General features: G+C 39.2%; 1 protein-coding gene across 3 annotated transcripts; it reads right to left on the bottom strand.

The window, feature by feature from the left end:
* Nucleotides 1–849: 849 nt before the first annotated feature.
* Nucleotides 850–10,931, bottom strand: LOC144650422 (uncharacterized). 3 transcript variants are annotated; one of them, XM_078510114.1, is made up of 4 exons: nucleotides 10,858–10,931; nucleotides 8,759–8,813; nucleotides 7,815–7,896; nucleotides 850–1,621 (listed from the first exon to the last, which is right to left on the bottom strand). In XM_078510114.1, exons 3-4 carry the CDS (start codon nucleotides 7,873–7,875, stop codon nucleotides 867–869), a joined length of 816 nt encoding a protein of 271 aa, XP_078366240.1. In that variant the 5' UTR covers nucleotides 7,876–7,896; nucleotides 8,759–8,813; nucleotides 10,858–10,931; the 3' UTR covers nucleotides 850–866. The 3 variants fall into 3 exon arrangements, with proteins under 3 accessions (XP_078366240.1, XP_078366232.1, XP_078366223.1); XM_078510106.1 differs by lacking the exons at nucleotides 8,759–8,813; nucleotides 10,858–10,931 and adding an exon at nucleotides 1,961–2,044 and having other exon boundaries at nucleotides 7,815–7,897; XM_078510097.1 differs by lacking the exons at nucleotides 7,815–7,896; nucleotides 8,759–8,813; nucleotides 10,858–10,931 and adding exons at nucleotides 1,961–2,044; nucleotides 3,502–3,634.
* Between the last annotated feature and the right edge of the window lie 451 nt (nucleotides 10,932–11,382).

The following is an 11,382-nucleotide window of genomic DNA, read 5'->3' as shown; positions in this document are numbered from 1 at the left end:
TTATATTTTTTTTCTTTTCTGCATGGTACTTAATTACTTAGCACTTGTCTTATTTTACTTTTGTCTTCTTTAATGTACAACCTAGTCAAAGCAATTAATTTTTTTTTTTTAACTACTCAGCTCGTTTAGTTTATTTCTATTCTGAGTAGTTTTTTTTTGCCTATTCAAGTTAATTTATATTATGCTGTAATTTATCTTCTATTTAATTTGGCAAAATAAAATGGTTGTTGTTGTTGTCGTCCCTAACGACCTAGGCTGATGACGAAATAGAATGGCGCTTGCATGTAGCGACCAAATTTGGCCTAATTTTTAACCGCTCCTAAGCTAAAAGAATCCCCCATCTCTTGCATTTGTTTTAACTTCAATAATATCTTTGAAAAGAGCGAGTTTTTTTGGTATGGTTTATTTTTGACGTTTGTAATTTTTAAACGATGTAAGTGCTAGTGATTATTTATTCGTGTTTTAGTTACGCAATCCATTGTTTGTGCGACGCTTTTTATAGATCGCCTTTCAGACACACGTGCGTTGAGATAAGAAAGCTGACATGTCACTTTTAAAATTGTTATATAACGTTTGTAAATGTGACAAGTCACGTTTTTTCCACGAGATCGCAAGTGATCACCCACAGCGGAAAGTAATCCCTTGAGAAATTAAAACAGTCCCTTGAGAAATTAAAAAATTCCGTTGAGAGTTTACAAATATGTGGTTCCAAATTTTGTCCACATAACCCCTATTCTACGTTTTTAGCTTGTAAACAAGCAAAAACGTCGAAAAAAATGACCAATACGTTTAAAAGGCGCAGCAATGAGTTTATTTTAACTTGTCACTTCTTCGTGAGCCTTTCGCAATAACCACTGACTGAACGGTCAGTTCGCTGTCGCGTTAAATTTCTTTCTCGCTATAAATACGATCACCTTGAAGGAAAAAGGGATCTCAACATCGAGTTTTAAACCTTTCAGCTTGCCCTTCTCCAGCTCATCAATTCCTTCTTCGATTTCCTCATCACTTAGCTCCCTTAAAGTACTGTGGAAGCGTCCTCGTAGCATGTCAAACCACTGGGATTTCGTCACACTGTACTCGATCTTCTCTTCCGAAACTTCCACATCAAAATTGGCTAATCGTAACAACGAAGAGGTGTTTTCTTTTCGCTCAGCCAAGAAAGTGCTGATGCAATTGGCTACTTTTGTAAACCACGGGTAAAAATATTCGCCGACTTGAACCACCAAAAATACACCACCGGGCGATAGAAAGGCTTCTACACCGCTGTAGATTTTTAAAGGATCAGGAAAATGGTGAACGACATCTACACAAAACGCTCTGTTAAAGCGCTGGTCTTTGTCCAATCCATCGAGAAATTCATCCGCGGATTTTTGTATAGGAAACACACCTTTCTTTTTCTTGGCTATTTCTTGCATCTCTGCGGAAGGTTCCACGCACCAAACGAGATTTTTCAGTTGCAACTTTTCGAAGAGTCGCTCTGCTAGAAAGCCTGTTCCACTACCAATGTCGACAACAATGTGGTTGGGCTGTAAGTTGAAATATTTCAGCAAGACGCTAACTTGAGCTTCCTTCGGCCCCTTGTAGAAGTAATCATAATTCTTTGCAACAACACGGTAATGATCTGCAAAAAAGATACTCAAACTCAGAGACGATTGATAGAGTAGTATTGTGTGTGTAGTGGCACAAAATAACTCACTGCACACTGCACCCTGATCAAGAGACCATTACGCAACAGAACAGACCTACCTTTAACCTGCGATCTTGCGGCGGGAGGAAAAAAATGCTTGATCGCAGGTTAGCATCTCATATAACCCCTTGTCCGGAAGAAAATCTATTCTGATTCTCACAGAGGAATTGTTCCCTTACAATCTTTATCCTTTTGCAATGTATTTCCACAAATCAAGTTAATGAATTTAATATAGAGAAAATTTCACAGTATTTCTGTCAATATTTCGCTTACCAGTTGTCTTGGAACTGGCACTGGCTTTTACAGAGGATAAATCGTTAGGTGTAGCCATCATCATTTATAGATTGTTGGAACCTCCTAAGTAAAAATGCGACAAACATTAGGTGATCTCTCACAGGACAATCACAAGCAAGTCAATTTAAGTTTTCTCCTGCCTGCAGTGACCAGTCTAAAGTGGTCTTTGTGACATTGTCGCTGTATCTAATCCCAGTGTGGAGAGCCTACTTGTTAGCTAGCGAAAACACAGACCTTCCAAAATGTTCGAAATCTGGAGATTTCTGTGATTTCAGAGAAGCGTGAAACCTCTATGTCACAAGTCCGACTTTCTGAAAGCTGACGTAGTCGAGGCGTAGTGTCGACGGGACCCGGACGGAACAGTCGATTTATCTTTATGACAGGTGTCTACCCTTGGGCCTGGGAGTTGCAGTCGATATTTCCTCGTATCAATTACATGTAAAACGTCGAAGCTACGTTTGCTCTGGGCAATTTAAGCATGACCAAGAAGTTAAATTTTGGAGCGCTACCGGTTTCTGATGCAATTTTACTGTTCAGCTCTTTGTAATCCTTATAGGGCCGTAGCCAGACATTTGAAGCATAGCCGAAGCAAAATCTGCGAACGCCGAAGGCGCGACAGCCGGTAGGGAGGGCCCCCGAAAAAAAAATTGGAATCTAGAAGCTCTGAAACGTGAGCAAAATCTCTACCGTACAAAACGACCTTCAAGAAAGACCTTTCGCTTTGAAGGTCGTTTTGTACGGTAGAGATTTTGAAATGCGGACAAACTTGACTCCTTTGTGCCCTGTGGCCACAGGAAATCAAAGATCGCCGCCGGTCGTGCTGTCAGCCTGTCATGTATGTTTAATTAAAGAATGACCAATCCCGTGATTTCAGCAATCTGAGCAGTTGAGGCATTACGAGAAGTGCTTATGTGAATGTTTACAAAGTTCATAAGGGTGAATTGGTGCTATTTTTTTATAGCAGAAGTGAATTCCAGTGTTGTGACAGTGAAAACCAGCTATAAAAAATTGCAACCTACATTCTTTTCAGCAAATATCAGTAAAAACAAAAGAAATCATAACTGTGACGGTGTTTGCAAATCTAATCATAACAAGAAAACAGATTCAAGATTTAATTTCCAATCCATTTTCTACTGAGTTTTAGAAGATAGAGTCGGAAGCTCTCGGCTCGTAAGCGACCACCTCAGTCGAACAAGTTGTCGTAGATCGAGCCGGTCGCTTCGCTCTATAAATCATGCATGCATTGTACGTCATGCACGTGTTCACTTTCTACAGCCAGCCAGAACTCATCACAAAATCAAAACAAACAACAAGCAAGTTCGGGCTAATTTGCAACCAGGCCGGGTCTTTTTTCAGAAAACGAATCAAAGAAACATTGCAATCGGATGCCAGTGTAATGCTCGATTCTTTCAGCCTTCGTAGACTCTACTTCTTATGCTCAAACATTTGTCTTCATCAAATTCATTATTATACTTTTCCGGCATTTATTTATACCAGAGTTAATGCCTATTTTTACATACCCAGAAACCAGATATCCTTTATGGAAAACGTGTCTGCTGTGAACAGTCCCTCGCTCAGCGATATTTCCCGAAGAGATCGTCAATAGACCTTTTCAGGTGTTCGTTATTGTTTTGTGTTCATGCTTATCTGCCCTCCAAGCCTCGCCAGCATGTACAAAATGCAAAAGAATTTGAAATTCAAAATGAGGTCTCGAGGGCCACTTAATAATGGGGTCAATAATCAACAGCATGAAATAGGTCTCTGGAATGCTCATTGTGTTGTATCCAATCACATCTAGATCCTGAAACCACAGTTCATCAGTCACGAAACAACTTTGGTTCTCGTTTTCTTTCAAAAACCATCTTTTTTACGGGAATTTGAAAGCTGCTTTTCCTTCCTATTTGACTGCCAGAGCGAAGAGTAAATTTAAGCAATTTTAGATAGTAAAAATTATCATTTTTTTATTGTATCGTGTGTGTGTGTCCTTGTGTGTGTTAACATATACTTTCTATTTCTACATCGGTAGAATTATTGTTTGTATTCAGTCCTGTAAAGCGATATTAATTAGGTTGCAAGTAGGTTATAAATAGTTGGTTTCAGTTAATTTATAATATTGTGTGTAGTGCCTTCGTTAGTGTATTCTGTAAGTTACTTTTTTCCTTGAGTCAATAAGCCCATGTCTGTTAAAAAAAAAATCAAAATGCACTTATTGTAGGTATAGTAATGTACTGTAAGTAGTGTACGTATTGTATTGTAACGCATTTTCAGTGTTGTTCTGGAATCAATAAAAATTATTATAGAAAAACTTAGGTCGTGTTCTAATTCTATTGGGATCAACCGTTAATAGGCTGGTTAGGTTGGTTGGGTTTTTTTTTCGTGTTCTATAATTATAGATTGGTTAATCAACTTTTTCAACCGGCATCAAACCAGGTTGAAACGGTTGAAAAAGCATTGGTAGCGACCGCTGTCGTTTTCGCAGGCTTTTAAAAACTGCTGCCTCTTGGATCCTTGCAACTCGCGACACTGGAAACAACAAAAAGATGGCGGGTTTTGCGAGGTTCTTCGCATGAAACATTCGATGTGCAGGAGGTAGACGAATTAACGGCTCAAGTTCGTCGTCGTATTTATTTTCTCTGAAAGTACAGAGGACGCAACAGCACGACCACCGGCAGCCATGTTTACCCCCAACAAGTGAACGCGGAAGCCTGGTAATGACTATTCCCAGGAGTTACCGTGTTTCAACCGAAAAAGGTTGGAAAAGTGTTCTAGTGGGAAAAATCAACATTAAAACCGGTTGTGGTTGAAACGGTTGATCCTAATAGAACATGACCTAAGTCATACATGATAGTATTTTACAGGTGTCCATTTCCATTTTGGTACTCCATGGACTGGGGATCAGTGTTTTTTCCATAACCCACCCATATACGGCGACGATAATAATGCGCGTTCTTGTTTTCATTCAGTTGAGAACACTGCCGTTCAAACCATGCAAGTTCGATTTAGATGTTTTTATTGCTGACAACGAGCCTTATATACAAGAAAAACTACTTCAGGAAACTTTTTCTTGTAACACTTCCTAGTCCTAAACTTCAAAAAAATGCAACAAACTACCACAACTGATCAGTAATAACCTGCGATCAGGCGTTATTTTTCTCGCGGCGGAGGGGTCAACGGAAAAATGAACTTCCCTCCGCCGCGAAAAAAGAAAGCCTGATCGCAGGTTAGATCAGTAACAACTTTACCATCCTACGTTTGATCACAGCTAGCCAATATCATTATTTTGATTTCTTTACAAATTGCCGTTCCTGAAATCGGCATTTGCGCGCTTCAGTTCTCTTCAAAGTGGGCCCTTCACAAAAAAAACGCCCTTGTGACGGGGTTGTAAATCGGGCTACAAATATACCCCCTTTCCTCCCTCCCTCTCGCCCATTGATGGGAGATATGTGGTATGAAAATCCTTTATTTATTTAAAGCATTCCTTAGTCTTACAAATAAAACTGCCATCAAAAGGGATCTGATAAAAATATAAAATAAAACTGAAATACAGAAACCTTACAGTATATCTAGCCATTTAAAAGATAAAAATACAAAAATGCTAAGATCTGGGCTACATTACACCTTTATAAAATAAGACAGTTCAAAAAAGGTCAATACGCTGTCCACTTCTTTGTGAGCTTCTCATAATTTTGGTGAACCGTCTCATTACCAACTAATCGGTCAGTTTCCTGCCAAGTTACTTTTCTTTTTAGCTGTAAATATGAGCAACTTGCAGGACATGCTGACATCATCATCGAGTTTCAAACCTTTCAGCTTTCCTTTCTCCAGCTCATCAATTCCTTCTTCGATTTCCTCATCGCTTAGCTCCCTTAAAGTACTGTGGAAGCGTCCTCGTAGCATGTCAAACCACTGGGATTTCGTCACAGTGTACTCGATCTTCTCTTCCGAAACCTCCACATCAAAATTGGCTAATCGTAACAATGATGACGTGTTTTCTTTTCGCTCACCCAAGAAAGCGCCGATTCGATTCTCTGTTTTTGTAAACCACGGGTATAAATATTCGCCCACTTGGACCACCAAAAACACACCACCAGGCGATAGAAAGGCTTCTACACCCCTGTATATTTTTACAGGATCAGTAAAATGGTGAGCAGCACCAATACAAATTGCTCTGTCAAAGTGCTGATCTTTGTTCAATCCAGCGAGAAATTCATCCGCGGTTTTTTGTATAGGAAACACACCTTTCTTTTTCTTGGCGACTTCTTGCATCTCTGCACTAGGTTCCACGCACCAAACGAGATTTTTCAGTTGGAACTTCTCGAAGAGTAGCTCTCCAAGAAAGCTTGTTCCACTACCAATGTCGACAACGATGTGGTCAGGTTGTATTTCGAGATATTTCAACAAGACGGTAAATTGAGCTTCATGCCGCCCCTTGTAGACGTAATCATAGATCTAACAAGTCATAGTGCTCTGAAAGAAATCGTCATTTAATAAGTAATTATTGATAGAACAGAACTGTGTGTGATGTGGCACAAAATTACTCATTGCACAGGAGAACTGAGAGAACAATCAGCCTCATATGATCTCTTCTTCCTCAAAGAATTCACCCTGATCAAGAGACCATTACACAAGAGAACAGACATCACATATACCCCTTGTCCCGCAGAGAATCTATTCTAATTCTCACAAAGGATAAGTCCCCTTACTATCCTTACCTTTTACAATGTACTTCCACAAGTGCCTACCCGCGACCCCCACCCCTCTCCTCTCCCATTCCCTTTTCTACCCCATAAAGTAAGGTAGGTAACGTCTGCGTTTGACCCTGAGGACCCATCAGGCCGGATCTTATCCCAGTTTCTGCAGCATGAAGCGTCTAGGACTATTTTTGCACTTCCCTCTGGGTGGGTTGCTAGTCCGTCGTAGGGTTACCCCGGCACTAAATTCGCCGTTACCCATATATACACCTGGATGGAGAGAGGCACTTTGAGAGCAAAGTGTCTGGCCTAAAAACACAACGCAGTGCCCCGGCCAGGGCTAGCTTAATCCAGAGTCCATCGCACTAATCATTAGGTAAAGGTATGAGTTCCAACCCCAGAGATCAGAACAGAAATATTGGCTATTCTTATCCCCCTGGATGGGATTTTAGTCCATGGCAGGAGAACCTCGGCATTTTGCCAGCTTGTCTTAAGTTGGCCGGGCCCACCTGTACTATTGAGCGGAGTAAGAAAATGTAATGTAAATAAATAAATTGTCTTACCAAATACCACAATTTACATGTATACCTTACATACATGCAGTGCAGAAACCCAGACCAGCACACCAAACATGCCTTCTTCCGCCTGCACGAAATATCATCTTTTATTATATAAACTGCAGTGTGGTAGCAAATCGATAAAAATGGTATCACACATGTGTGGATAAAAATGATATCTACACATGTCACACCAATCAGCTCGTAGAGTTAACCATGTTTCAATGCTCAATGAGCCAAAGTTTATCAATATTAAGTCCAAACATCTTTGGATCTTCCTCGGCAACCTTCGGTAATCTTCAGAAAATGTTCGAAATCATTCGTACGACCTTCGAACAACATTTTAAAATTCTTCGGAAAATGGCCGGAAATCTTAGGAAAATCTTCAAAAACAATGTCACTGCAATGTAATTAGTAGGTTTATATAATAAACAGAATAATACATGGTATACATGGTTGTTATCATCCTCTATATCACTTGCTCAGCCTTGCTTACGTGCATAACTGCTTTTGAGTCAAGTTAATGAATGCAATCAGAAGATGTAATACACCGAAAATTTCACATTTATTCAACATTTCACTTACCAGGTGTCTTGGTGCTGGCACTGGCTTTTACAGAGGATAAATCTTTAGGTGTAGCCATCATAATATAGCTTGTTGGGACCTCCTAGGTAAAAATGCACCAAACATTAACTGATCTCCCACAGCATGATCAGGAACAAGTATATTTTCTCTTGCCAACAGTGATCAGCCTAAAGTGGTCTTTGTGACCACTGTGACAATATCTAACCCCTGTATAGAGAGCCTTCTTGTTGGCTAGAGTAAATACAGATCTGCCAACCATCGAACTGACATGGAAATCTAGATATTTTGCAAAAAAAAAAAGCTTGAGATTCCCTGTTAAAGCCTATTGCGTTCTCAGCGAATAAGACAACGCTTTTGAGTAACACAACTCTCATGTTTAATTCCGCCATGATGATCCCAAATACACTGTCAGATTAGGCTTTTCATATAAGTTAACCATCAAAGACGTTTGCAACGTCTGATTTAACCCAATTTGAACATTTTTTCAGGACCTGTTCACCCTTATTTATAAATGCAGTAGTGAAAATTCAATTCCTCGCCTTCTTTTTAGTTCAAATCAGGTGGCTGTGATCAAAACCAAATTTTGATAACACCTCGGATATTTGAAAAGGGGGTCGTAACTCAATAACTAGAGCTTGTCTTGGGACTGTCTCCTCCGCGGAGGCTCTTCAGAGAGGTTTTCGGTGGGGACAGTCCGCTGTACGAAGTGAGTGCAGGCGCAATAAAACGGTTAGAGCGCAATGGATCTCTCTTCTTTTGCGCCTGCACTTACTATGCCCAGCGGATTTTCATAACGAACGCCCCATCTGGAGGAGAGAGGTCTCGGGATATGTAAATTGTTATCAGCTGTATTTTGAGACACAATGAATAAGTTCTTTGATATATGATAGTTTCAATAAATAGATTTGTTCTTATAAGACATCCTTAACGCGTGGTATCCTTACCCTGTGGTAGTCAGTAGACAAGGTGCTGGTTCACGTGCTAGTTAGACCGAGTTAGCTATAAAAAAAACATTACAATCATAAATAAGCTAATAAGTGCAGTAAAAACCCGCGAGTAAGAACCTAATTTTTCCAGGTTAGCCTGGTTCTTGCATAAAAGGTAGTTAACACGAAATTTTGGCTATTTAGGTTCTTATTTTCTGTGGAAAAATTTACATTAGTGATATTGAATTCGGTCTATAGTTTGTATAAAATTTGCATACCACACAAGTTTTATGTAAAAATGAAGCACTAGCTAATCATTCAGAACATGACATTGTATACACGAACAGTAAAGCCTTGTCCAAACTTGTTTTCCCAAAAGTAAACATTTTTAATCAATTTTAGAAAATAAGAACCTGCTTTCAAATTTTAGGCTAAATAGGTTTCTTTTAAAAATGGGGTCTTATTTCCACATTTAATAATAATAATGATGATGATGATGATGATGATGATGATGATGATAGCCTAACAGGTTCTTAAATGGTAGGTTCTTACTCGCGGGTTTTTACTCTATGACAAATGGGTTAAAAAAAAAACAGTTTTGCCAATAAAGAATACAAATTTACAATTATATTTCCAGTCTGTTTTCTACCGAGCTTAAGTTTTGAGTGGTAATTGTAATACGATACTTACTGTAGACGCGAGAATTTTCGTTTCGTTTAGTTTAAGTGTCTAGTTACTGTTAGTTACTGTACAATACTTCTATAGACTACAATTTTTACACTACTTTTAGGCAGTTAACATCGTTTTCCGGTTACACACCTATGTACCTAGCAAATTGCAATTCACAACAGGTTTCCACTTAGCCTCTAGCATCTTTACATTATTGTACTTCAGAGAAGCAATGTGACATTCAGTTTAGTATTTTCTTTTTACTAACTTGATTCTTATAGATTGAGAAAGAAGGAAGACTATTATTCCTACGGCAGTTCCAAAAATGTAGCTTACCTAAAACGATTAAGTGGATAGAGGACATTTAGCATTTCAGTACATGTTACTTTTATTTGCATATTGGTATATCCAAAAAAGAATTTTGCTGTTGGTAGTGCAGTTATAGTCGTTGAGGGAATGTACACCGAGGAATGTCTGGTCGATCGGTCGAGTTACGGAGGCGTTTCCCGACAAATATGGTCTTGTTCGCCGTGTGAAAGTTAAAACGAAGACATCTACATTGCAGCGACCTATCACTAATCAGTAAACTGTGTTTGCTTGAGGTACTGAGTACTTCTCGTGACTATTTTGTTTGCGTGACAGCTCGCGATTGCGTGTCCGGGCAGAAACATTGAGTGACAATCGTGACTTTAAGTGACAATTACTTAAGTAATCCTTAGCCTTGAATGAATTTGTTAGTAAATACAAGGTTTTCGCCCTCGTATTTAGGGGCCGGAATGTAGGCACCAGAATTTTCGTTTCGTTTAGTTTTAGTGTCATAGCATCGTGTTAGTTTTCGTGTTAATTAGTTCCCTTTGTTTTCAGTCTATTTCTGTACATGTTACTTTTATTTGCATATTGGTATATATTCTGTTGCGTGTAATTTATTCAGTTAGTTTTGAGACAAGTTTCAAGTTTACGGTCTATTTCGAGTTTATGGTCAAGTTCCAAGTTTACAGTTCGTCTTTTATGTTTTTTTTTTCCAGTGGTCACATTCGTCTTTGTAAGTTTCTCGTTAATTTATTTTGCTTTGTCGTTTTCCTGTTTTCCTCATGTCGTTCGTTATGCTCATTTCTGTGTTTGTAATTTTCAGTTACCGTATCTATCTTCGATTAAACATGTGCATGGCAAGATGGTTTACGCGTGATCTTGCGTTTTGCGACTACACATACTCTTAGTCTGGAAATGTCGGACACCGGAACAGTCGAAGAAGTGATAGAACACGAAGGATCGAAGAAACATTACAATGCCAGCGCAATGCTCGATTCCTTCTGCCTACCTATTATACTCAAAATTTGGATATCCCTAGTTCATAAACCAGATGACTTGTACAAATTCCTCCCATCAAATTCATTGTTATATTTGTCCGGCATTTATTTATATCTTAAGCTGAAAATATTAATACCTACCCAGAATCCAAAGACTCTTCATGGAAACGTACGCTGTGCCCTTTAACTCTTGCTTGTCAGGCCCTTTAAATATCAGTCACTGATGACTGATGACAAAAAAAATTCGCCAAAAATGTGCGTTACGTCCCCTCCCTGGGAAACTTTCAGGAAAGCGTGACTAGGCTTTTACCCAGTCTCTCCGCAAATTTGAGCTAAAACACTTAAATGTGGCCTACACGACGTACTTCACAACTCAGTACAAAATGGCCGCCGATGCGAAGCTTTGAGGTTGTAAGGTCAGAGAGAGCTTTTGAGATTGTTTAAAGAGAAAGAAGGCAGTACTAATGGGATTTCTATTGATTTTGATCGTCAACTGCGAAATGCAAGCGAGGAATGAATCGAAATTGAGGTAAGAGCAGACCTCTCAACCTCAAAGAACCGGAAATCTGGAGATCAAGGTCAGAAAATCGGGAGATTTCAGTAAAAACCGGGAGATTGATCAACTGACTGGCAAAAATGACCAAAAATCAAGAGAAAGTGTTTTTT

This window comes from Oculina patagonica, chromosome 1 (genome assembly GCF_052425735.1).
Source record: "Oculina patagonica isolate OP01 chromosome 1, crgOcupat, whole genome shotgun sequence".
Lineage (NCBI taxonomy): Eukaryota > Metazoa > Cnidaria > Anthozoa > Scleractinia > Oculinidae > Oculina > Oculina patagonica.
Note: the sequence above shows the minus strand (reverse complement) of the source record. Positions and strands in the feature narration are given on the sequence as shown.

Coding starts and splice junctions, on each gene's coding strand:
- LOC144650422 (XM_078510106.1), bottom strand. CDS start 2,024: ATGATGATGGCTACACCTAACGATTTATCCTCTGTAAAAGCCAGTGCC. Junction 1,622..1,960: donor TGCCAGTTCCAAGACAACTG/GTAAGCGAAATA, acceptor TCTTTTTTGCAG/ATCATTACCGTGTTGTTGCA.